General features: G+C 33.5%; 1 protein-coding gene across 1 annotated transcript in view; it reads right to left on the reverse strand.

Moving 5' to 3' along the window:
• Positions 1-8,737: 8,737 nt before the first annotated feature.
• Positions 8,738-27,904, reverse strand: part of LOC113500612 (tachykinin-like peptides receptor 86C) — a 57,369-nt gene continuing 38,202 nt past the window's right edge. The window contains exons 7-10 of the mRNA XM_026881465.1: positions 22,943-23,139; positions 17,345-17,485; positions 11,565-11,708; positions 8,738-9,381 (exon numbers count right to left, since the gene is read on the reverse strand). Coding sequence (XP_026737266.1) covers positions 11,600-11,708; positions 17,345-17,485; positions 22,943-23,139 — 447 coding nt within the window. The 3' untranslated portion in view covers positions 8,738-9,381; positions 11,565-11,599. The remainder of the gene's footprint in view (positions 9,382-11,564; positions 11,709-17,344; positions 17,486-22,942; positions 23,140-27,904) is intronic.

Genomic DNA, 27,904 nt, shown 5'->3' on the forward strand with positions numbered 1-27,904 from the left:
TGGTCGCATTGTGTCAAGCGACACGTGTAAAAATATTATAAACAATAAAACTCAGCGTCATAGTTTAAAAGATTTGTATTCATCAAATTGTTCCTTCTTCTAACTTCTACCTTCTTCCGAAGGTTGGCAATCGTTTGGAATAATTGTAATCTAGACACCCCTGCACATGAAGGCGTTTCTATCATAAGATTCACTTTGCAGTTTTAACTGAATCAGACGGATTAAGACAAATCTTGGTATACAGATATTTTATAACCTGGATTGACACGTAGAATAGTTTTTATCCCAATTTTATTTACCCATATGGATATTTTCGTAAAATTTGTACCGGGCGGGCTAAGATAATAGACAGTATGACATACATAATTCCTAAGCATGTAAACTAAATTATAAATAAATATTTTTAGGTCCTAAGATAACAATATTTATAAAACAACTCAACCTTTCATAACGGTCGCTGTTGAAGACAGTTTGGTTCAAAATAGTTCAAGTTATGGGCTATAGAATACGTAATAACCTCGAGGGCTAAAAGGGAACCGAGTGATGTATTTGAAGACGTTTTTGTGCCCATCTTCCGCAGGGAAGTAGACCTTCTTGTTACATTTTTTTTGATCCAACGCTGTTTTTGATGTTGCGACACGAGAGACAAATGACGTTGTAGTACCAAAAAACTTTGTTCATAAATCAATATATCAACTATTATTTATTATTAAACTATCATATTCAGTCCGTTCTAAAAAATAATCAAGCCCCGCGTAGTACAAGCATTTTTGAGATTCACAAATGCTTGATCTAAGTCTGGGTGCTGTGCATGGCACTTGAATATTTGGCAAAATTAAACTAATGTTAGCGAAATAGCGTGTTTTGAAAAATACCAAGAATATTTTGTAAAATTGAAAGCGACAAGTAACAAGTCGCTGGTCGATTTAGTAGAGTTTGAAGGGAAATCCGAGCCAAAATCGTATTACACTTTAAATTCTATCACAAACTTCTTATTCGAATGGAAAAAGTAAATCAGCCTATCTGTGACATTGTAAACAATGTTTTTTATAAGCCCTGAAAGAAGTAGAATCCTTAAGTATTATTAAATCAATTTTTATATTATTATGCTGAAAACAATTAATCCTTACAAACCTTACAATGCATCTGCTCATAGTAATTCTGATAGAAGTTAAAACTTACATTGGACTTGGTAGCTCTCTCTTTTTAATTGCTGTTTCATTCGATCTTCAGCAACAACTATGAGCGAGGGGTGATTTTAAAATTTTGCTCTGGCTGAAGCGTCTTTTGTCTCGCCAACTTAGTTCAGTGGAGCAGTAACAGAAAGTTGAGGCTAATTGCGACAGTTTTCTTCTTAAAGAAGTTTCAAGCTTTCTTCATAGGTTTCCTTTTTTAGAAATTGTATATAACTGGTTATTTATTTTCATCTTGAACATACATCGACATAAAAACTATCCTCTGTGTTGATCCAGATTAAAAAAAACATCTGTGTACGAAATTTCGTCGAAATCCGTTTAGCGTTTTTTGCGTGAAAAAGCAAACCATCCATGCATAAAAACTTTCTCGTTTATATGATGGGTAAAATAGTTTGTGTTCGAAGGTTTGTCCTTTTATTTTTTCAAATACCTTCCTTGTTTTAAATATATTATTCATGTAGTTAACAATTTACGTCCTATTGTCATTCAAAAGCAATTTTCAATACTGTCTTAAATAGAATAAGATGTGTCTGAACGATGACGTCAGTAACACCTAATACTTGTAACGAATTTCATCCTACACATTTAAAACGTGTAATTCAATATTGTCGACACCCTTATAAAGCGTTACTTACTTACTTGAGTTCACCATTATGTGATCACAATCGACAGCCTTTATTATATTTTGACTAAGTGTATTTTTACAAAATTATTTGACGACATTCTTTTCAGGAAAATGTTTTGGTGCTTGGCTTCTTTTCCTTTTTTCAGATAAAGAGAAATAATATTGTGGTAGGTTCTGGCTGTTTATAAGAAACCGGTGAAGTGTGAGTGTACTAAATGTACTATAAATAACACGACTAGGCATTTACATCTTTATTAGATAGAGTCTAGATAGATTGAATAATCTTATGTTAACCATTTCACTAGTAAAAGTTACAAAGGAAATAAAATACTTTCATTAGAATCTTCTTTTTTAAGATCACTTCGTTATCAGGTTTTAAAAAGTCACCCTAATTTTTGGAAGGCATCGTTTCACTGATTCATTTCGTTCTTGTGTTTCTTCTATCAAAGTCGCACCTGCAAAGACACGTAGAGCCAGAACAAGCATAGGTGGGGTTCACGGGGATCGAACCCGTGACCCGTGACGCAGTCGTAGGTTTTTCGTTGTTTACCTAACCTTTTATACATGCATGTCTCACCGAAGATCATGAAAAACTTCATAGGAAGGAACAACTTACCCAAACACACTTATGATGTATAGTCCAATCTCTAAATCCAATTAAGGCAGCAAATATTTCGCCCTGAAATCCAACTTTGAAATGAAATTTTCGCGCTATTTCATAAGGAAAAACTAGGCCGCATTCGTTTGTGGGGTTTAAGCTTTTCGACTTCAAATGTTCATTGGATACCAGTGGCTTTACTATTGCCAGTTGTTGCGGTTGTGTCAGCAAGATGGCGCAACACGTCAGCGTAGAGTCATGACTCTCTTCCACAACATCAAGAGTTATTGTAATAGTGAATATTGTGAGGGTAATTCATTATTAAATGATGCAACGGCTTTTCACGGGGTTGTTAGACGTATGACTTGATTTTTGACTCGCGACCCCGCCGTGACGTCATGTTTAAAGACTCTGGTTGAGTTTAAAACTATTCGGGCTATCCGAATAAAAAGGCGTGAGTAAACCGTTGCAATATTAATAGTTATTAACAGTTATTCTTTAAGAGTTGGTAGTGGACCACCATTATAGTTATGGATAGCTATAGAGGAATAAATGCCTTATATATTTACTATAGAACAACATCGAATAAGCGAACATTCTTGATCTTATTGAATCTTCAAGAGAGTCTGACTCTGTTAGGGTTCCGTACGTCTGAATACAAAAACGGAACCCTTATATAGATCACTCGTGTGTCTGTCCGTCCGTCGCTTACAGTCAATTATCTCCAAATCTATTAGACTCCTGTGACCCAAACACAGAGGTGTGACGTGAGCAGATGAAATCTGTATATGGGGGGTCATTTTTGGGGGTGAGGGGAAAATTAAAAAAAAAAAAATGTAACCTGCATTGTGTGGCATATCAAATGAAAGGTCTTGTTGAGAAGATCTTAAATGTATTTTTTTGTAATTTTAAAATAAATAGTTTCAATAACTTAGAAACTATTTATTTTAAAGAAAATAGACGAAAATTGACCATTCCCCCCCTTATCTCCGAAACTACTGAACCTAAAATTTTGAAAAAAATACAGAAATTAGTTTTCTCCTTACAGATTATAGGAAAACCTATAAGAAGTCCATGGTATTAAAATAACATGGTAAATCACTCAATATTGTGCGTACCAACTTACATTTGCAGGTGGAATGTGTGGGAGAACATACTTTTTAACTCCAATGTTAAGTTTTGTTGAATCGGTTTGTAGATGAGTACGGAACCCTCTTCACGCGAGTTCAACTCGCACTTCTCCGGTTTTTTTTATTATAGAGCTTGGGGAAAAGTTATTAAGATTTTTCTTGTTTAGCCATTACTCTTCCCACTGCAGGACTAAGGATTCCTTTCGATTTTTCACTTTGGCTGGTCTTCTGCTCTCTTCCGTATTTTCTTCCGGTATGCACCCAGATCCGCGAACCGTGATAGCGTCACATAAACACAACATCGAACTGTTCTATACTCCAAGTAGGTGTATTTACCACATTCCAAACCGTTACCGTAATAAGCTGGTTGATATTACACAACTTAGGTAATATGAACTTCAAGTACCAAAACTATGATTCTTGATACTTGACTGTAATATTCAAAACCAATTTTCATGCTTACTTGAGGGACTACAGCTGAAGCTTGTTTCATCTTAAATTATAATTTTTACGACGCAAAAATATTCCTCTTGAAAATGGAAAAATAGGAGTCTAATAAGGATTTCTCAGAAAGGTCCCTCGTGATCATAAGTAATAGGAGAATAATAGTAAAATGAGACAATTATTAGGAGTGTTTTGTTTATTAGGTCTCCTTTCTCTTTGATAACTCGACAATATAACGAAATGTTTTGAGGCCTCGGCATCCATATTTGTTTAATTAACCCTCGACGTAAAGAGAAGTGTCATAACTTTGACGTGTCTGTTTATCTGTGACAGCATAGCTCACAAACTTATTGACTTCGTTTGTTTTGAATTTTGTTCTTAGACATGTTTAGCGAAGTGTTAGCATGCCTCCACTAATTTATTTATTAATATAGGTATATGAGTCGTTGCGTTTTTACTTTCTTTCACAATAAAAGCATATAATTTCTTAAATGTTATAGAATAACAAAACGTAGCCGGTCTTACTTTCATTACTTTTTCAATTGCAAGTCTGACAAATGGCAGATTATAACCATTTCGTTTTATGTCCAATGTCCATAAGAGGCCTTCTCTAGAGTCTTAAACTCCGGCTTAACATCAAAACTTCAGAGCTATTAATATCAATTAAATGTGATAAAAACGATTCCAGTTTCCTAACTTAGGTATTAAATAAGCAATTTCTGTAAATTGGCTATCACTTCTTTGGATCATTCAATTATTCATTTTTATAAATAATTTTGCCGTCTCTTTTCTTAAGAGAATTTTCGTCCATTCTAATCTATCATTTTTACGCGATTGATAAAAAAAGAAGTATGATGCTTTCAGGGTTAATGGTGCTGGTGTGTGAATATGCGGATGACAGCACGGATAGCCGAGTGGTATCCAGCCCACTGAACATGGCTCGTCGTGGGTGCGATCCCCGCGTAGCACAAACATTTGTGTGATATACAAATGCTTGAGTCTGGATGGCAAACTAAGAATCAATTCCTTAGTGTGAGAGTCGATTTTTAGTTCTGTATTTTTTTTTCTATTTTCTGTTAAACAGTTAAACCAATATGAATGTATCGATTAACTATATACACCAATGTTAGTGACGATGGCTTTCAATATATTAAGCTAGAGGTATGATTAAAAATAAAACACATCATTGGGAATTCGGATTTTAATTGGTCTCGAAAAATACGATTTCTTTGGAACCAATGCTTATATATTTTAGAGTTCTAATTAATTTACAAAAATACTTTAAGTACGATAATAATGAACAAGAGTGATATAGGCAATAATTTATCAATAGGTTCTGTTCAGGTGTTACCTATAAGGCGTATAAAACCTGGAATTCTAGAAATTTAAAAAATACAGGAAATCCTTTTGTAAAGATTCATTGCATTCAGCCTCTAGGCTGCTATGTCTACGTCATCGGATCAGAACAATTTCTGCGATCGTAGAATTATCGGCTGATGGAGGCATAGAACATCTAGGCCTATGTCTAGGCTAATAAGTTCGTTTTCCCTCTGGTTCAATTTTGCCTATGTTACTCTATACATAAAGGGGCGTTCATACTGATACAAATGACAATAATGGCCCGAAATTATGTGATTCAATTTATAGTAGGTAGTTGCTTTATTTACAGACTAATAAATATTTCATCAGGTTTCACATTAATTATTTATTTATTATCTATTTCTGATAGATTACTGTACATTTTTTCTTGTTTCACTAGTATCTTAGTACAGCTACTAAAAATATGTTGACGTTTGTCTAGACTCAGTTTTATGAATGCGTTATTTCAAACTATTTTTACTAGTTTTGAATTCGCTTACAGAACGTTTTTGTGAATAACAGTATTTGCGAACTTTATTGTAAAATACAGAGTATATTTAGGCGAAATTTCTTAGCGTTTTGACTTTGAATATTAATCACGTTAATGCACTAACTACTTCAAAAATATGACCACACTCTGTTTTGTAGGATAATTAAATTGAATTATATGAAGACAGGTAGGATAATTTTTCACGTTCTTTTATATGTAAATACATACACATATTAATTAACATGAATACTTAATGAAGAGATTCGCTTGAACTATCAAATATGAAAATAATGATTTACAATCGACATTTTGTATTTAAAATACAATATCAACGATCAACAATTTCAATCTTATATCTAATTACTATCTATATACATTTATTAATAAATATGTAATATCATATAATAATTGAACATCAAAAATGTAATACTGAGCTCATAATTTCTTAAGTCTAATGGGTATTTTATGATAGAATATATTTTCTCGGGATTCTCTGAAATGAAATATTACAATATATGATAAAATTTCAGTAAATGAGACATCATCATCAATATATAGAAGGAGATAGAGATAGCTAGATATGTTTTAAATACATTTTCTTTCTTTGTCGTTATTTGACACGTTTATTACCGGTACAATTTGACGCAGAATCACAATACTTATCTTTTGCTTATTTCTATTTTTGTTTCGTTTTGCAATAACTGTCACTAGGTTGATTCCTCGTTGAAATAATTGATTAGTTTTTCATTTGTGTATTACAAATGAGTCTTTAATACAGATTCTTTCGAATATTAAAAAAAAAAGCTTATTCAAAATTAAATTCATTACAAATACCTGATATTAATAATTTAAATAATTCTTTAGATGACGTGACATTATACGTAAACACTCGATAAGCTTTCATCATTATTTCAAATATTTTTCAATAGCTATCAAGATTGCGTGGGCGGTAAGCAAATTGACCACTTAACTGGAGATTTATGGGAAACGGGGAGGGAGGAGAGGGGGCTTTCCTTTCAGAGGGTCTACTAAGATTTCTTAAAGAAAGTCAGATGTGATTGTGGGAGCGAGAGAGCGATCTACAAGCTGCAGAGTTGCATCTTTCTCCCACAACTTTAAGAAGTGGTAATAGGCGTTGATTGAAGCCTATGTAATCTGTTTCTATTGAAAATGTTTTTCTTATTAGTTGACTTTAACAATGTAAAATGTTTTGTTTTTCTTCGGTTGAATAACTATTACGACTGTTTTTTTTGTTTAAGTTTTTTTCATCACCATTCAAATTAGTATAAAAAAGAATATTCTTTATTTCACATTACATTATAACAGGGTTCGACAAACACAGGCAACAGGCAACAAGGCAGTATTATCGCTAAGAACAATCAAAGTTGCTTTAAAATAACTAACTGCGTCGATATCCAGTGTGAACATCAATAAGGTATAATGAAATAGTTTTACACTATTTGAAGCAACTTACAGCATAAAAGTGTAATAAAAATATATCAAAACGATCCAAAAGATATTTTTTCTTTTAAAATATTACATCTGCTACGTCAACCCTTCTTGACACATCATTTAAATAACGAATTGCGTCTAACGTGCCAGTAACCTAAACGTCTAGTCTGATGCGATACGAAAAAATAAATTGACACTGTCAAAGGCAGGATTCGAATTCTAAAAATGTTAATAATTACGTCATATTCGCTATTAATTCAAGTGTAATAGAATGTTAAAATAATGCTAATAAGATTTATTATTGAGAAAATAATTCATAGATATTTGTACGTGCGATTTATTAAAATCTGTTTGAATTGATTGAAACGAAATTATGTTTTTAATCACGTTGTAAGACCAGACATTTAAAAAGTAAACATTGATGAAAAGTAAATAAAATTCTGAATATTTTTTTAAAATTCAAACTGTTTGATTTTCAGAAGTAAATAATCTGATTGAAGTAATTTAATTTTGTTTGATTTTTTTTTTCAATCGTATTATCGAAAGGTGGGACATTCGAGTACAGTTTTCAAAGCTTTTTAAAACTATTACTTCATCAATATCTTAATACATTAAAAAGTGTAACACAATCTCATCTATTACTGTTCATATCACTTACAGAAGAATGCACTAAAATCCAACTCTCAAACTATGACATGAGATTGCACTTTGTTGAAAAACAAAAAGACGGACATGAATAGTTTTCTTGGGGGCATACAACCTCCTCTTACAGCGAGGAAAAATCCTACATGAGAAGAAGAGATAGCGCTTTACATCATATAGCACCCCCTCTCGCTTCAACAACTACCACAGTAAATTAAAAAATGGTGGTACCCTTGTATACACTCCGGGTAGGAATGGAATCTTCAAGACAAAACAATTGAAGGGGAACTCCGCTATATAAGCGTCGGGTCGGTTGTTCTTACAAATTACATCTTGAATTGAGCACTTTTACGGTCCAAAACAATTGCCGGTCGCCTTATTTGCCCCAGTTATTATATCTCAACAAGTTTTTGAGTGCTTTAGTTGGCTGTAAACATATTTTGTGGGTATGAATGGAGATCCTTCAAAAGCTGTCCTCCTCCAAAAAGTTATCCTCCTCTATCCTTAAAAAATTACGTAGTTTTTGACTGTTTTGAGATGAATAAACCTTTAATCTAGTGATAATTTGTGTTATTGTTCTACTAAAAATCCACAGTTTTAAGGTAATATTTTTGCTGTTATGAAAGTGGCGTGGCTCCGTGGTCGAGTGCCGTACGCACCGGTTTCAAGGTTGCTTGCTAGCTCTGAGGTCCCGGGTTCGATCCCCGGTCGCGTCAATGTAAAAATTCACGTTTCTACATTGTCTCTGGTGTGGGTGTTTGTGGTACCTTCGTTGTATCTGAATTCCATAACACAAGTGCTTTAGCAACTTACTTTGGGTTCGGAACAATGTATATGATGTTGTCCGCATTTATATAAAAAAAGCGTGATAGTGTACGGCACGGTTTAGACGCAAGACCAACGCAGCGCTTTTCCACAACAAGATGAGATCTCTCTATTCCGTTCACAGGTACAGTCGATAGTAAAATGTTGATAATCCAATTTACGAAACAAAATAGTTTATTTAATGTTTTTGTCATAAAAAAAATTATAAGCTGAAAGAGACAAAAACTAAATTGGACAATATAAGAGTAAATTTTTAACATAAACTATTGTGTGACGGTGTGTTCATATTTCTTTGCAACTTTACATTGGACAAATATTTGACTGTTTCAAACATGTTACCACTATGAAACACAAAGATTTAAATATTATATTTGACTTAACATGCTTCTATTGAGCTTAATTTAACACATTGAAATGCAAAGAGTCACAGAAAGTCAGTCACAAAATATTAGTGACTTCAATCGATGCATAGTTTTACAACATATATCTTATGTTCTAAGTAATAGAGTTTATAATACACTGAACGTTCACTTACACTATGATCACTGTCGTTTACAATCGCTTGACGTTATTGTCAATGTAACAATGAGATATTTACACTTTCCTTCCGTGGATGTAGGCTGTAACAAAAAAAAATACAATAAATTATCTGTCATATAACAATAAACAGATGTCACTGTACACACAAACATTTCACAAAGCACACGTGGATCTCACGAATGCTTGTCCTATGCGGGGATCGAACCCGCGACATTACGTTATCTGAGGGTTTAGCGTGGTGTCTTCAACCATTCGGCTAGCAGATTGAATTCATTATAAAAAGCTCCTCCGATTCCCGTATACGTAAACTCCAATACTAAAATCGCATTTTTATTTCATAGTCACGTGACATCTGACTTCAACCTGTCACTTCTATGCATTTAACTTTCATCTATTCGACCAAAGTGAACGGTTGAACAAACGTTTCTGTTTTATTGGAATCGAAACATACACGATAGGACTTGAATAGGCTTTTTGAATTGAGAATATGAATATTTTGACGTGACAACGTCTTAAATTAGGTTGCGGCTGAGAGTCACTTATGAAAAAGTGTAACGCCCGGTAACGTTACGATGAGTCACCGAACGACTCACCACTCAACTATGATCGGTCATCGGTATTGAATCGGCGCTTACATGTACAATGTTTTAGTAAACAAAATATATTTCTATAGTTAAAATTTGTGCAATTCTTATTTTCATTCGATTCCTTGTTCCTATTGTGCAATTTAATTATATTCATATCAATAAATATTCTACCGAGAAAAAGACCTTGTCACGTAAAATCTTCGCCCGTAAAACCGACTTTACAGGCAACCATTTTTTTTTTATTCTAACTTCTTGACTTGGATTAAATGAGAAGTGTTTTCATATTTTAATGAATTAGGTTAATTAATAATATTGAAACAGATACAGACATTATGTCTTACCTATTGACGAAATATTAAAAGAAAATATATAATTATTTTTGCCTGCAAACACATTCAACCTACTTCAAACAGAAACTACTGAGCCAAAATTGATAAAACTTCTATGGGACAACAGACAGCCGGTTCAAGTAAATCGGTTCATCCAGTCAAATTCAGAGGTAACGAACATAAAAAAAAATCAGACGAATAGAGAACCTAATTCTATTTGAAGTCGGTTGAAAATAAAAGGAAAGTATCTTCTATCAGCGTTTTTAAATCGCCTCTGGAATGCGGAAACCTTTTTTCAAAGGTATTTCATGGATTTTATTGCGAATTCGTTTCAGGGGTTTATGAGAAAATCAATGTGAATTTGGAACCATCTGAAAAGTTACGGAGAACCCTGTGTCAGTATTTCCCGGTGTTAACTTTGGCTAACTTTAAATAAAAGTATGGATTTTTTTTTTCAATTTAAAACTACTTTTTGTAAAACGCAGCTTATTTACTTTAGACCTTTAAGAGTCTAAGACAAAAGTGTATGACTTAAATAATGAAGATATAAATAAATAATAAATATATTTTATTTTTCCAATTGATTGTTTATATGTATGTATGACAAGTTAAATCAAAAAAAGAAAGTGGAGCGTAAAAATCCACTTTATTCCCATGCATCAAGGTTGATTGTCGTTTAAATTTTATTCTTGACCGTACTTATAAGTTAAAGAGGGAACCTCTTTTATTACAATTTTCATTACAACACTAATATATTAAGCCTCTTCATTTGCATCCGTCCGATATTTGCGGTATTTAACAATGACGAATAGGTACATTTATTCTAGCTAAAGAAATTTACACTGTGATTTGATGTGTATAGAGTTCAATTTGTATTGTGCTTGGCTACCATTCCATTATCAAAATGACTTCAGGGTGACAAATGGGTATCATAAGTCTTGATATTAAAGGATTCGCATTATTGCCCTTTCTTGTCGCCACTTATGTGAGATATTAGGCTTATATATTAAGGCAACAAAGACAGTTTGACTGGTTTGATCAGTCGTCACAGAGAAAGCTCGGCCTTTCCATACCATGATCATAAATTGCCTTGTACAGTTCCAATTGTGACTTATGTGTATGCATTTGTGCGTATATAGCTTATTAGGCCCACTAAAGAGAAATTAGCAAAATTTTTAACAGTGACATATTTTTAAATCTAACTAACTTTGTACTTTGTTCTTTCTTCAGTTCGTATTTAGACAGGCGTTCGTCAGCATTCAATTCAGTGTCACAGTCACACAAACCGTCCATAAAAAAACAAGACCATCTACACGTTATTTACCATGAAGGTTGTATATCCCTTACCATCATAATAGGTCCTATGCGGGCACTTGGGGCAGCTAGCAAGCGAAAGCGGTCTCCGCAACGGGAGGTCGTTGTACGTCCGAAACGACGAGCGCGGCCATTCTGCCACTGCACTTCCTCTTGAATTTCTGAGTTCCTCGATACCTGTAGAGGCGAATACTTTAAGGGGATTATTTTTGTAGTTCATAGCATAAAAATACGATACAGAAAATATGCAATTTGTGCCTTAAATGAAGAAACCGTAAGTAGAAGTTTGTTTGTCTCGCTAAAATGTCGTCCTTTGAGCCAGAACGTAAGTTTCGTTTTTGGAATTCGCAGACACAAAAATTAAATACAATGTTTACTTCCATATAATTTCAATAAACTTATTCCCTCCTCTGCATCTTCCAGATTTAGTCTTTTCCACTCCATTCATTTCTGTTCATCCCGAGGTAGGTAATAATTTAGTGATTCCAGCCAGTTTTCTCAGGCTTAAGCCAAAACGTATGATGTCTTTGCCTGAGGCGCAAAATTCTAACTCACTGAGAATTTACTATTGAATATCAGTATATGTCGTGTGTTCTTAGGCGTATATCTAGACTAGATGGTATGTTTAATCGATGTTTCGAATATATTACAACATACATATTTTTTAAACCACTCCCACACTAAATATGTTAATAGTCGTGAGGGTTTCATAAATATTCTAGTCACATGCACAAGATACTCAGACTCAAAACAAGTATTCGTGGAATACACTAATACTTGCCCTCCGCGGGGATAGAAATCGCGATGCGTGGTGAATATTAGGTTTGGCGTGGTGACCTTTTACCGCTTGGCTGTACGGGTTCTAGTTAATCCAGTAACTACTTATCACATGTTACAGAGGGCACAGTTATTAACAAAAGTTTAGTGTAGTTTATACTACAAGTCTGCTACAACTAAGTATTCTATTTGACTGGCCTGTTGATACAGTGATTTTTGGCCCAGACTGCTGTACCGGAGGTTGTGGGTTTAACTCTCACCCAGGACAATTTTTTGTGTGATGAACACGATAATTTGTTGTATGAATATATGAGTGGGTGATATATATATTGTATGTTTATCAGTTGTGTAGTAGGTGCTCATAGTACCTACAAGCTTTGCTTTGAGACCAGGTGCCTTGTTTGAAATTTGTGAAATATATTATGTACGTATATTATATTACACTATGGGTACAAGTCATATGATAACTTTAATTTTTTTTATTTTGACACCGAGCTTAATATAATGTTAGGGAAAATATCGAGGGTCCCAAATTTACGATTCACGGTCGCCATAAAAATCGCAACGCTTGAATAAATATGCAATGATTTTCGTATGGGTTTTATTTTGTTATATCCGTAATATAAGAACAAGATTCTCATCGAAATATGGATGAGGTAAGCCCTTATAGTCGTCTTTGAAATTTTTTGAATATAATTATGTCGATATTGCCTTCTGAACAAGCATATTAATGACATAGAAAATAGTCTGAAATCGTGCAAAATTTATTAAGAACCATCCTACTAATATTATAAACGCAAACTTTGTAAGTATTGATGTTTGTACAGATAGTTTGTAACCTGGATTAACACTGAGGATAGGATTTTTATCCCGTGGGATCATTTTAAATTTGTAACGGGTGGGCCTTCGGACAACAGCTAGTAGTAAATATATAAAGAAAAACTGACAGTAAAAGAAAGAAATGGGTTTTTCAATAAACAAAGACCTATATAAATACAAACTCTCAAATACTCAAGAGATTAAAAAGGTATTATTTTAGTATTATTATTTTATATTCAGAGCGAAAATAAATCATTTTATCTGACCGGACGGACCCACGGGATTGTGCCTTTTATTATAAATTACAAATGTCGGAACGTGAGCTGTGGTTCAGACCTCACCTGGCTGATGTATCCCTAGGGATTTTGGGAGTGTTGGTTTTATAAGTTTCTTAGTAGGTGCTTTTTATTAGGGTGCCCTTTTTGAGGTTTTATACCCAAAGGGAAAAATTGTAACACTAGTACAGCGACCCTGCTACCTGTCTATTCTATCCGTTCTTACATCATCAATCTGTATCTCATTAACTGTTATAGACATACAGTTTTTACAGGTTAAGATCTGTGAGCACCTTATCCATAAACTTGTCACGAAACTTTTGTCTTTTTTATAAGCGGTTAATATTTGCAATTTAGAACATAATAATGAAAATGAAGAATGTTTTATGCAATAACATTGTTGGGTAAACAATATCGAGGTTGACGATGATCGACGTCGCTCTCCCTTAATTTGATTACATTATTTATCTAAATAACTTAATACTACCGGATACATGGCGGAGATGGATTCATACACAGGGGACTACCATATGATCACAAAGAATGACTATTACCGTCATGAAAAAGAGACGCCGCTCTTATTTATTTAATACTTAACAAGTATAATGGCCTTCTACATTCCAGAACATTTTAAATGTGCTATCACACTACCACAGTTTCACTACTTAAAAACTTTAAACCCGCCTTTGAATGGAACATATACATAGTTAGACTTGTTACTTTAAAAGGTAGTAAAGTAGAGGCAACAGGACATTGCCGCGTTCGGTGTATGATGTATTGCAATTTTTTGCCATACACCGACCTGACCAATGCCTGAAACATTGCACAATGCGGGCTATTTAGATTTCAGATTTACTCTGTAGAATGTCGACACTACCCGCTTTCTCTAAACTCTGTATCTATAAGAACTCGCGTGATCACCCTCGTATGACACTGTTCCTTTGTGTTTTGTGACCCGACTAATTTCCGGAGACGTGTTCCGAGTGAAATTAAGAGCGGAAAGCGACCGCGACGTCTTGAAATAAAGTCTCTACTCATTGTGGTGCTCTTGCTATATGTTCTTTGATTACGATGCGTACCGTGGAACATATATAAGTACTCGTAGTTAGTTAATGAACTTGTTACAAGAAAATATTTTTGCTTGATTGACATTTTCAAATGCTTACTTGTGATGATTTTATAATTTTAACTACCAGTAGCCCACTTGCCCGCCTCCTAAAAATAACAACAGTAACATAAAATCGGAATAAAAAATATTCAAAAGAGTAACAAACATCCATACATACAAACTTTCACGTTTATAATATTAGTAGGATAACAGTTTATTAGCACGTATTTATCAGGCTTGTTTTACTAGTTTCGGACCCAACCGGAGTCTTTAATCATAAGCTGATGAGGGGCGAACTTTGAACTTCGAACTGCGATCCGGCGTGGAGTGAACCTTCGGATTACGACCTCACTGGCCGTTATTAAATAAAAGTGTTGGAAACAAAAGTCTAGCTAGTAATTTTTTCTAGTACCTACCTACTTGAAACACGAATGTATAAAATTTTGGCGTTGTTTGCTTTAAATTTGCTTGAACTTGGCTTGACACGCTGCCGGCTGTCTAAATCAATAAAGGATACATTTTATATCTAGGCCAGAGTATAAGTAGTCAACGAAGCCTAGTCATAAACTGTAACAGACTCTCGGTTATATTCTAAGTCACCTGATCCACGAAGTAAGTGATTTTCACAGTCCATTTACTATAAAAACTCTTTGCAAGAAATATTAAGCTCACATATTTTATTTCTTGGAAAGAAGAATTACTTTTATCGTTTGTCATTTGTCAGGCATTTTAAAATAACTGGATTCTTTGTTGCTAGGCAGACAGTACACATATGATAAGAAATAGTTTCTTAGGGTTCCATACGCGAGGTGAATCGGACCATAACAAACACACACGTGATAGATTTGACTATTAACGCTTTTGAAAATGTGTTTCTGTTGCTACTATAAGGAGAACTAATAAAATAAAAATTAAAGAGAGCTTGATTAGAGAAAATAAAATTGATTAGTTTTTTTTTTTATTTACTTGCTACGGAATTTATCGTACGGGAGTTCAACTCGAACTTTGCCGGTTTTCTGTACTTGAATGGATTTAATCAGATTTGTCTAAGCTATCAAAGTGAGTGATGCAGAAAATATAAAGAAGTGATACTTAGTCGTAACTCACTGCACGATAAAAGATATTTTGATGTAAAAATGTGTGAAAAGATAAGGAATATATACGGGCCTTTTTTGACCAACTTTTTTTTGATAAATTGTATTAGTCATGTTTTAAGGATCAATTTTGTGTAGAAAAAATATTCTGAGAATTTATTTCAAAATTAAGTTTGTCCTCCCAGACTAATACTGAGACTAATAATGTGTTTGCCACCATATGTTTCATGAAACATGACAGCTAGACATTTGAATGTGTGACAGATATATTTCTGATGCCGCCATAACAAAAAATAGTAAAAATCGAGGATAAGGAAATTGAGTTGTTCATAGCCTTTATATTCGGTCAAGCCGCTTGGGCGTGAAGGCGTAACAAACAAACACACATACATACACAGACACACACATACAAACACACTCGCTCACTTTCTCATTAATATTATTAGAATTATTTGTGGGTCTCTTTATACAAGTTGTTTATAGAGTCTACGACATTTTCTCTATCTGTGAATTTCTTTCCAGTAATCTTTCAAGAAGTTTTTCAGAACCGTGCCGACTGCTAGCAAAACGCAAGATTGCTTCAAAGACATTCATTCCTCAGATAAAGTTTCCTTCATTTTTCTTTGCTTTGTTCCAGCTTGTAATTTTCATTAGTTGCGTTTCAAGATAAAGTTTTTGTGAAGCGTTAAATAAATGTTCAGTAGTAGTGCAAATATGTTGTTTTTATGATGTTAGCGAACAAGACTAAAGTCACTCGTAGTTTTTAAGTATTTTGGTATGGTTTTATGAGGTTTCAAATAAGTATCGTCTTTCAGGGTTAACTGTTGTACTAATCGATCAATATTTTTTTTCTATTAAAATATGAAGAAGATTTCGGATTTTAAGTGAAACTCATAATACGAAAATCGCCAAAACTGTTCACCTTAAAACGTATTTTTTTTCTAAGCTTCAAAGTTTAACATTCATTATTTCCCACCCATAAATATTTCACGAAGTATTTTATTAATCGCCGCGAAAACAAAAGAAAAATATTCCTATTATTTAATTTTAGAATAACTCGTCTGGCAACGGAATAGGGGGAACCCTTATCAAATTAATAAGACCGAGATATTAGCTGCTAAAGTCTTACATAGATGTATTAAATCATAATGTCAGATATTAATTTTAGGGCAATCTAGCTGAGACAAGATTGAGCTTTCTTTTGTTTCAGTAAGTAGAACTATAACAATAACTAATAAGAACACTATGAGAATGATTTGGTTGAATTTGAGGGTTGAAGATTTCGGCTATTTCTAGAATTAAGATAAAAATTACCTAGTACATACTTCAAATTATCAGATTTCTTTTTCCATGTTCTTGAATAGTTCTTAAAGTATGCCAGATGTGCAATTAGCGTGTTTTCTTTTCCGTAACTGCATTTATATCACTATCAGAGGTAGAGGTAGGCTCTTTGACCCCCTCTATAGTTAACTCAATAGTTCAGGCTAGAGATAAATATACTTTTTAAATATCTCTTATACTAAAATCAGTATTCAATCACGCAGTTATTTTGATGACCACAGCCACTCAGCTATTCTTTGATCGCTCCACTATGATTTAACTAAAATTGTAAATTATGACACAAACACATTTATACTGTAGGTTCCTCATTCGAGTGCACGTAACGACAGTCCACAAGAAACTGTCGATGAAAATGACGTATGTTCATAAATGATACCAAAGATCACTTTTAATAATTACGTTAACGAGTAAAAACCTGATCGGGATCGACTCCCGGACTGTGAGATGCAGTCCGGCGGCGACTCGGGCAGCGGGCGCTTGCGCCGGCGCAGGATGTCGCGCCACCGGCACAGGATCGCCGTGCGGAAGTATGTTCGGAACCTGCGAAAAAGAGAAAGAGATTATTTGCTCTTTCACATTGAGCACAGTTCTATTTGTATGCTAATAGAACTACTACGTGGATAACACAAGTTCTCCTGAGCAGGATCGACCTTGCGAACGGCATAAATAGGGATACCTTATTATTGAAGTATGAAATACGCTTAAGAAAGTAAAGTTTCTGCATAATCTGTTCGTGAATACGATTCAAATGATTTGAACTGAAATTGGAATTCATTTTTTAAACATTGTATATTATTAATGTATAAGATGTGTAAATCTATACTAATATATAAAGCTGAAGAGTTTGTTTGTTTGTTTGAACGCGCTAATCTCGGGAACCACTGGTTCGATTTGAAAAATTCTTTTTGTGTTGAATAGACCATTTATCGAGGAAGGCTATAGGCTATATAATAATCACGCTGCGACTAATAGGAGCGAAGATACAATGGAAAATGGGGAAAATTCTAACCACGTGGACGAAGTCGCGGGCAACAGCTAGTAAATAAATAAAAACAAAAGACATTTATTGAATACCAGTCCAATACAATTTAGATTTATCAAAATTGTATTTAGATGAAATGGAATTAGGGTTTAAGGTCTGTGTAATGAAACTGTACCTACACCTCTTTTTGTCCTTTTATAAGAATATAAATTAGATTAAGCCTTTCTTATAAGGCTGCTATTTTCATTGTAACGTTTTATTACTTTTGTCATTTAAAATACCTTTAATGCTAGATATTTTTAAACCTTTAATTTAATTTTCCGTATTATGGATTGTAGGCAGGGTATTTTTTTGAAACTTTTGTATTTATTTTGGTGCGTCGTGATTTCAAGTCATTCACTTACTAAAATGCTTGTTGATTTAATGTCATTCGTTTTACTTTCATGTCTCGATTTAGAATTTGTTTCAAAACACTTTTGATTACTTGACGTGCTGCAGTATGCGTAATAAACTTTTTAATTTCAAGTTTTAACTTGGCTTCGGAGAAATATCAAAGTCATTTTTGTTTAAAAGACTTGGAACTTTGTCACTCATTGCAGAACTTTTAAACTACAAGTTAAAGTTAAAGCAAAAGAAAAAAGATAAAATCTTGGCTAATTTAAGCTTGAAATTGAGATCTCAGGTAAGTAAGGGTTTGTACACGAGCCGCACCACGGTGAGCAAGGGAGTGAAGAACGGACGGACTCAATGCGCGTGTGCCAGCATCGACTATTAAAAATTACTATTTTAAGCGAATGTGCTAGAGAGGCTAGGCGAAGACAGGCCAGTACTTGTTTTAAGAACCGCGGCGGTTATTTTAACATGAGAAATAAATATTTTTTTTATTCTAATTATTTCACCGATAATTTTCACCAATTCCCTCACACCAATAACAGGTAAGTATTTAAAAAAAAATTGTACAGAAAAGCACTTGAAGCCATTCATGTTTGAGAATAAAAAAGACTTCGCCAAAACAAGTTAGGTTCTTAATAGTCTATACTATCTCTTCTTTACGGCTAAATGCATCGATTTCAAACACCCTGTATTTTTTGTCTATCTGAACAAACCCCGTATCTCGACTCGTTTTATTTAATTTGTATTGAAGAAGTTAAACATAAGTATTTTCATTAGGTACAGTTAAAGTCTAAACTGGTAACACAATATTTACGAGGTCAAAAGCCTGACAAAGACTAGATTATGTTTTTCAAAGATTCATAACAATCTTGGGAATATTCTTAATTGTGTCGTCTCAAAATTTGAATAAGAATTACTGGTTGTTATTAGTTGATACCCCATAAGGAGCTGTATCATTGTCTCAGAAGTGATTTTAAAACTTATTTTTAATAAAGGGTTTCTCAAAATTAATTATGCTTTTACGACCTCGGATAAGTAAAGGGCAAAAATTTTACGGTGCGTCGGTCTATGCGTGTGCCACCAGGCCGTATTTCGTGATCCGTGATAGCTAGACTAACTGTCGGCATTTTCGCAGATGATGGAAGTATTTTTTTCCGAAACATAATTTTAATTAAGGATTGGGACTCGTTGGAACCCAGTTCACAGTCAAATTCATTTTTCCAACCGATTTTTTTTAATTCTAAGCCATAACCTAACCGTATAGAACAATCAGTGTCGGAAATTCGACTTTTATTTGACAGTTTTTTATATATTAGGTAGCCTTCCACATCAACCGGATACCACATACGGCATAATGGCGATACCATATTGATATTGCATAAAACTTAAGAGATTAAAAATAACTCTTTCACTAATGGAATGCTACATTATCAGCCAGTGGTGCGCGCGAAGCGTATAGGTACTTTGCAATGGTATTGCGATGGGAATGATACTTAAATACAATCGGCTATTTCTCTGAACACAATCTTATTCCTCGTGAACAAGATAACTTAAAAAATATAAAAAGAGGCGACGAAAAAAAATTCACCTCTCGCATCTTTCAAATGGTAATTTTTTTAAAACATGTCTAAGTACACTCATATCTCACTCTCTGTCATTCCTCTTGAATAAAAAATAAACTAAATTGAAATTAATCAATCCGTGCAGGAGCTGCTGCTATGATACCACAAAAAGACGAATATACACGACAAATTTATAACACCCTTCTTTTGCGACGAGGGTTAATTAAATAAATATGGATGCCGTCGCCTCAAAACATTTCGTTCTCAAGTCATCAAAGGGAAAGAAGACCTAATAAAAACACTCCTAATGATTGTCTCATCTTACTATTATTCTCCTATTACTTATGATCACGAGGGACCTTTCTCAGAATTCCTTATTAGACCCCTGTACTTCAGTTTTCAAAAGGAATCTGTTCCATCGGAATATGATCTAAAAAGAACTTTCCGAATATTATTCATTTATAGACATTAAAACAAATACCTTTCTAGTAAATTGTTAACAATTTAATAAACAGTACAATTCATAAATTGTAAATTTGTGAGAAATTCTTCATTGTAAATAATTTACTAGGATCCTAAGACAATAAACGTTGTTAAGTAAATTTTTTCAGAAGCGTTTTTTTACATTTAGTTTCAATCTTTTTCACACCTATATTTATTTGTTTCTCACCAACAATTTTTATAATACCGGAACAACGGTTGCTCAACCTCGATTTTTAAATTCAGTTTTTTGTTTCGTTCAAGCAGCAAATCTCAATTGTTTACTAGTTCATGGAATATATATCCTGTTGGCAGACAGAGAGATAGGTAGAGGGACAGAGACAAGACATTAATATCGTTCCGTTTTAAAAAGTGTAACAATTTTTCTCTTGATTGTAAGCCATTAGTAATTGTGTATAACAGAAGGTTTAGTATCTTAACAGATTTACGAATTAGGCTGAACGTAGGCTTCAATTTTTCACCTCCCAATGGCTTTTCGCCAACCTTATCGATTCAATTTAACGATTCCTTTCGTAACTTCCATAATTATAATTGTGATATTCCAGCATCGAAAAACAATATAGAAAGAAATAAAATATTTATCTCGTAGTTGCTTCCAACGAAGCTGTAAACCAGTATGGCATACTCATTAATGCACTGTGAAGTAAAAGCGTGGGCAGTTTGCGGCAAACAATTTTAATCACGTACGCTCGAAAATACACAAAAATGAATGCATTTTATGTACTGATTGCCCGTTTAAGTATTTATGAGCATAATCAAGCAAATAATATTTCGTCCCTGTTTCGTTTGACTGATGAAAATATTAAAATTGATATAATTTCATATTTATTTGACTGAAATGAGTGAACTATTTAGTGATAATAACAAAAGATTGTTATTTTTCCAACATCAGGCCGTTAATGTCTCGTGCACGTCCCACCATAATTTTCATAAGCGGTTTAGGGTAATGCTAAAATAAATACGCTTCACAAACAGATTGTCATTATAACGAGGTTTAGCAAATAAGGTTTTCCTGGAATAGGATGAATAAACCCTTTAGGAAGCGCTCAGAGGACTCATATGACTTTCTGTTGTCTTTTATTGCAACTTAACTTTGTTTGACTTGCTTAATTAAAACTTGTCCTTATGCACTCGGTAATTAAGTTGTAATTGGTCAAAACTAGCGAAACGTGACGGTTGGAGCAAGGTAGTAAAAAAATGGTTGGCAAATGCAAGGAATGCTAAATTATGAAACGAGTAGTCCATACAAAAAAGGGATAAAAACCAAAGACACGAAGAACAACGCGCAGAGGAGAAGTTAAACAAAAGAAGTCTTATGCCAAGCAATGGGTTAGTCAAGGCTGATCATGATGATGAATTTAAAACTGTCACAATTGGATGTGTAGTATTACTCTAATTTGAACCACAGTATCTTTCTATCCTTAATAGGGATGTCGACTGGGTATAAAAATAAAAAATCTCATTAGTCCCTCAGTAAGACACGTATTTTTTCCTTTTTCAGAAAAACTAGAATTGACAAAGATTAACTGTTTTAAAGTTTAGGAGAGGGGGCTTGTGACGTAACGATATGGTAAAATTTATACACAATCGTGACGTCACGCGTAAGTTTCATTGACTGTAATTTGGTTAATTTATGTTTACGGGACAAATTAAAAAATACGTATCCATTATTATACAAAAAACTACAAGACGGACACTGCAAAAAAAATTGTCGTCATCCCTATTGTGTGGGCTTAAAGCTCTCGTGACGTCTCAATATAACAATGTTATACAAAATATAAATTAATGTTTGTTCAAGTTTACTCAAAACCAATTCGTATGTTTGCTTATTTTATACAATGTTATCTGTTTCCACGTTACTTGTTACATACATTATTAAAACAAAAGCCGTATTTGTTTTGTATCTCGTTATTATTTTGTGAATTAACTAGCATTGGTTGCAAAAAACACATTGGAAATTCAAAACATGTTGGAATTGTGATTTATTGATACGCGTTTTGTTCTGTTAATGAATGACCCTTTTACTGGAGGGTTAATTTGTAAATGGAAGTGTTAAATGTTGATGAATATATTCGATATATTCAGCAAATAATTAAATATGATTTTTATTTTTATTAAAAACAACAATACATGAATGATTTAAATACGTTATTTTCGTTTTTTAGCATAAGGTTTAAATTTCGTGTGACGTCACTTATCAGTACACTAATTGTTACCGACCTGTGACGGTATTCCTCTCCACTTTCATACAATTAATATTGATAGAAAGAAATAAAAATACGTCTATATATACGTCCATATAGAAAGTTACGTGTCGGACTTATTTAGTCAAATACTCAATTATTACGTTTATGTGGTTATATAAAGTCTCCCGATAGTCGTAACAGAAGAAAACAGAGGAATTTCAATGGTTTATTATTTTTAATTTAAAAGAGTCAGTAATAGAGTTAGAAAACCTATGAGTACATCCTGAAGCAGTTACAACTAAAGAAGACACTGCTTTATGTCATGTAATGTCTAACGTATTAAACAATATTAAAAAGTACTGTCAAAACTTACTTGGCATTCATCCAGTAGTAGATAATGGGGTTGACCATAGCGTTGGCCATGGCGAGCCAGTAGAAGCCGAGGTACACGTGCTGGACATACTTCATGTACAGTATGGAGGGGTTGAAGTGCGTGTAGATGAAGTACGTGTGGTACGGCAGCCAGCAGATCCCGAATATCACTATCACGAGGATGAACATTTTCACGACCTGATGACAAGGGATTTTAAGCTTTATTTATATTATTGGGTGTCTTGTGCTTTTGACTTGAATGATTGTAGAACTCCTGCGAAACAAGGAAATTCTTAGTTCGGAATTAGACTTTCTATAAAAAAAAAAAACTGTTATACAAGGCCGCGTCTGTGTAGATTTCAGTTTGTTTTTTCTGATGTATTGTCGTAGGTTAGTAACAGTGCATAAATAAAATAAAAAGCGTTTGCCTATTAAAAAATTCACGTAGAATTTTTTCTCCAAAGAGACATCTAAAAAATACTGCCTAAAGTAACTTTTTAATACCAACGAATTGGCTTAGCTAGTATTTAATACAATCAGAGTAAATAGTTGAGATTGAAAACGTGCTAATGCTTTAACTCTAAAAGTACTTTTCCTTTAAAGAAACTCAAACTGCCAACTGCCCCGTTAGCACACTGTCTAAAAGACAGAAAGAGAACGCAGAGCAAATTTACTTTGTTCATATTTGAGATGCTATTTTTGGTAGTTCACATGATACGCGCACCTTTATTGCATGTGTCATTGCGAATTCCAATTTCAGATGTTACGTGAATATTTTCGGAAAGAAACGCGTGATTTAAATCTTTTACCAAAAGAAGCATTATAAAAAGCGTTACAGTATTACCTACTGTAAGAATTGTTTGTCTGAGAACAGCGATACGATTTTTATATAAAGGTTTTTATACATTTCAAAGATCTAGTCCAGGAAACAATAAGTCACTGTTTAAGTTTTGAATTAAATCAGATCCTCTCATCAAATAAAAAAAAAATATGATCTTGAAACGGTTCAACGGATTTTCATGAAACATGGTTAAGAAGTCTCGGGATAATATTACCTAAAAAGCAAAAGCGACTAATGGATTTTCGGTACATCATTTTGGTACTAAGCTATGACACCATTCACAGATACACAGATACATTAGCATACGCGTGAAACGATGTAACACCCCTTTCTTTTTGCAGTAAAAGTTGAAAAGGAAAACCGGCCTGGCAAAATTATGTTTTAGAATATAACTGAGTCTTAACACGAACTTCTGATTTCCAGCTGGATTTAAATAACAGACAATATATATTAATCAGAGCGAATTATAACCTTGTTTTACAAAGCAAGGTAAAGGAAACTTTAATCGGCTTCCTACTAATGTGACAAATCACGTGTTAAGTGCGACACGTGAGGTTTAGCACGTTTATATGTAAGAGGACTTCTGATAATCTACTTAAGAATAAGCAAATCAATTATATACAAGAGCCAATAACTAGTATATACTTTAACCTAGTTATCAAAATGAACTTAGATTTAAGATAGAGTGTACAATTGTTGTTAGTACTACATAATTATTTTTTTCAACCGTGGATCCCGTTGGAAGCATGTTCAGTACGGCTTAAGTAATAACTTATTTCAAGACAGAAGTGGGTTTCAAGATATCGCGTTTTTCGGACACCATAGGAGCTGGGAGAGCAGAGAGAAAAATTAGAAGAAGGAGTACTTACAAAAAATAAATTACTAAATTAAATACTAAAAACTTAAGGTAGAATGAGCTTAGCCGTAGGAGTATTGTCAGTTGTAATGATAATTCCAGAAAATGAACAGTTGTCTGCCGGAATTTCGAATATCAGAAGTTCTGCAAAAGAGCAGCAAAAAAAAAACAAAACTAAAACCTGTCTCCAACAGCAATATAAGCAAGCTTTATATAACAGTAACATTGCCAACAAAATGCTTAGCCTATACATGAACGTTTCAGAAAACGGAAATTGAAATTTCACCTGCAATTTCCAGTTTATACCCGGTGTAGAGTACTCAGAACCATCGAAATCTAGATACTCCGAGCCATAGGAGTGAGGTTTAAACTACTGTTACTGGTCTACATTTGTAGGAGGAGCTGTAACTTAGACAATTATAACCTTACCAAGACTAGTAGAACTGAGTGTTAACTCTGAGACAACTGATAATCGGAGGTTGAAAAGATTGAGAGAAAATCTCCAAACTCCAGATATTGGAATCGAAAATTACTAATTCATGAAGTACCTAGTACGAATTTCTTTTTAGGGCATTAAAGGGTGATGGATATTTTGCTTTCTGCTGGGGTACGTGATAATACAAAGCATTACACTTTTAAGAAGAACCGTTTTGCCTTAAAATATTATAGAATAGAATACATAAAAAAATGATATTCTTTTTCTTGAAAGATTTAGATGTAGAGAATGAATAACAGAGAGCTATCGAAATAAATCGATTTAGGTTTTGATCGAAATTAAGTTCGTAAAGGAAACCCTGAAAGCATTTTTCCAAAAAAGACCAGGTCTGTTCATATTCTGTTATCCCGTGAATAAAAAAAACTAATAGTTTTAAAAATCGGGAGTAAATTATGATTAAATTTTGTCTTTAATTTTCCCAATTTAATTATTGAATGTAATGGAATTGTGAAACTGTTTTCGAAGTCAAATTAGAGTTTACGTATTAGCTAATCAATTAAACTCTGGAACTTAGTCTGTTGAATGTAACATAAACAAATAAATAGGCCCAAAATCTAAGTCTCAGAATAAAACGTAGTTATACATCAACAAGTTTGCTATCTTGCTTACAAAATGGTAACTAGCTGCTAAAACAAGCATTTACTAGATGTTCTTTTTATTCTCCGCAATCGGAAACAAAAGCTAGATGATACAGACCAATTGTTTTGTTTTTATTTTAAAACAAATAACTCTTAGGCCATCTATTCGCGACATCTCCCAATTCTACCTCTTGGCGAATTTCCAAGGAAGTTCCGCTTTCTTTTCCTCCACTACATTCTATTGCACAACACTCTAATATCAAAATCGACCTTATCACGACGCAATAAGGTTGGTAGTAGTGAAGCGGTTTTACTTCGTCCACTCGTTTTCGGGTACAAAGTATCAAAATTGAATAAAACATTGGTTTCGTGTGTATGCTGCAGTAAAGATGTGGACTATTGAAAATCTGTGAAGATATTGCAGAAACGTGTTTATTTCATTTTATATGACAACGATTTTTTGTAGTTTATTTCTTATTATTGAGTATTGTTTTAGACCTATTTTTTTATGGTTGATGTACGACCTGGTGTCAAAGTTTTAATTGCCTGTAGGCTTCTGACGTGGCTTAAAATACCTCGGCTAATCACGATGTTTTCTTTCGCCGTTTTTTGCAATTACTTTGTATTACGCATGAAATCCAAAAATACGTGGGATTTGAACCTACGTGCTTAGACTTTGCCTCACTGTTGTACCACAAGGCTATGACTGGCTAAAATGTTTATAGAATACACACAATTATTGCCTGACTAATACAGACATTTTAGTTCGATGTTTTTGTGCTAATAATATATTTTCTTCGAATTAGTCTCCTAGAATTATATTATTTGCTATAATTGGATGTTTACTATTTCTATCGGATTATATAAATATCGAAATAATATTATTCGTTACATAGACAAAAACAATCACCTTTGAATAGCATTTATTTTACAAATACTTATAATTACTTAAATGTTTTAGTTAGATAATTTATTAACAAAGTCGACTTAAATGTACGCCCTTTGAAACCTTTGTGAAACCTCTCCGCGACATAAGGACTAAATTCATAAATGCGGGGGTTGTTTTTAAAAATAAAAACTAAATAAAAAAGTACCCTTATAATTACTATTTGTATCGCTTTCGACCAAGTACAGTCACGAAATATAGACTAGTATTGTGCAGGGCACAGAACTCTCATAAAGTCACTGTAAGCTGTTTCAAGTTCTTTAGTAATTAAAATATAACCTCCATATATTAACGTATGGAGGTTGACATGACATGGGCCCTATATTGCCACCATGGCTTAATCCACAAAACTCAACAAACACTTACAAAAAGTTTGAATAAAATCTGTCCTTAAGCTTAGATTTCCCTCCTGAAAGCTTCAGGAAGGGTCCGGAAGAGAAATAATTGCCTTCAATCCGTGACGAGCCTTCTAAGACGATCAACGTTCCTCAGAAATAGAGCCTTGAGAGTTACGATAATGTATCATGAAAAACGTAGCTTAGGGTCTACACACACGATTTATTTTCAGGACTGACGTAAAGTACCTACGTAGCGCTTATGGATAGCATTTGTTTTTGAATAGTCGTTTGAGCAATGTTGAAGCGTTAACATCTGGTCAGTTGATATGCTTCACTTATTCAGTGTCCTGTGATTAAATACCTGTCTAAAAAGTAGCATAAATATCATTGTTCAAGATACTAACCTTTAAAAAATTTCCGTAGATATTTAGCTAATTGTATAAATTACATCGTACACAAAAGGTGCTTCTGGCTTTTATAGTTTGAACATATTAAAATGCTGATTAAAATGAAATAAAGTAAATTATCAGCAAAAACAAATTTCACAATTGACGAATAAATTGCAAGGTAGCCACATGAAGAAACTAATTTTCAATAAAGCGTGTGACAAACAATACAAAATGAATATCAATTTAAATATTAAATTGTGTTCACCTGTTCTTTGTCAATTGAAATATCATTATCATCGCAATTAAATTTAAAACAAAAGCGTTTTTCACATTTTTAATTTTGGTAAAATTTCCACAAAAGGAAAGACTGTTTAATAAAAATAAATGTATATATCAGAGAAAGTAATTTTTGGTTGCCTATATTAATCAAAAATATTTAAAATCTTTTTGATTTCGACTTATAATTTTGACCGCAACATGTGTATTGTGTTTGTCAATGTCATTGTACTGCTGAAAAGG

Source organism: Trichoplusia ni, chromosome 14 (assembly GCF_003590095.1).
Source record: "Trichoplusia ni isolate ovarian cell line Hi5 chromosome 14, tn1, whole genome shotgun sequence".
Lineage (NCBI taxonomy): Eukaryota > Metazoa > Arthropoda > Insecta > Lepidoptera > Noctuidae > Trichoplusia > Trichoplusia ni.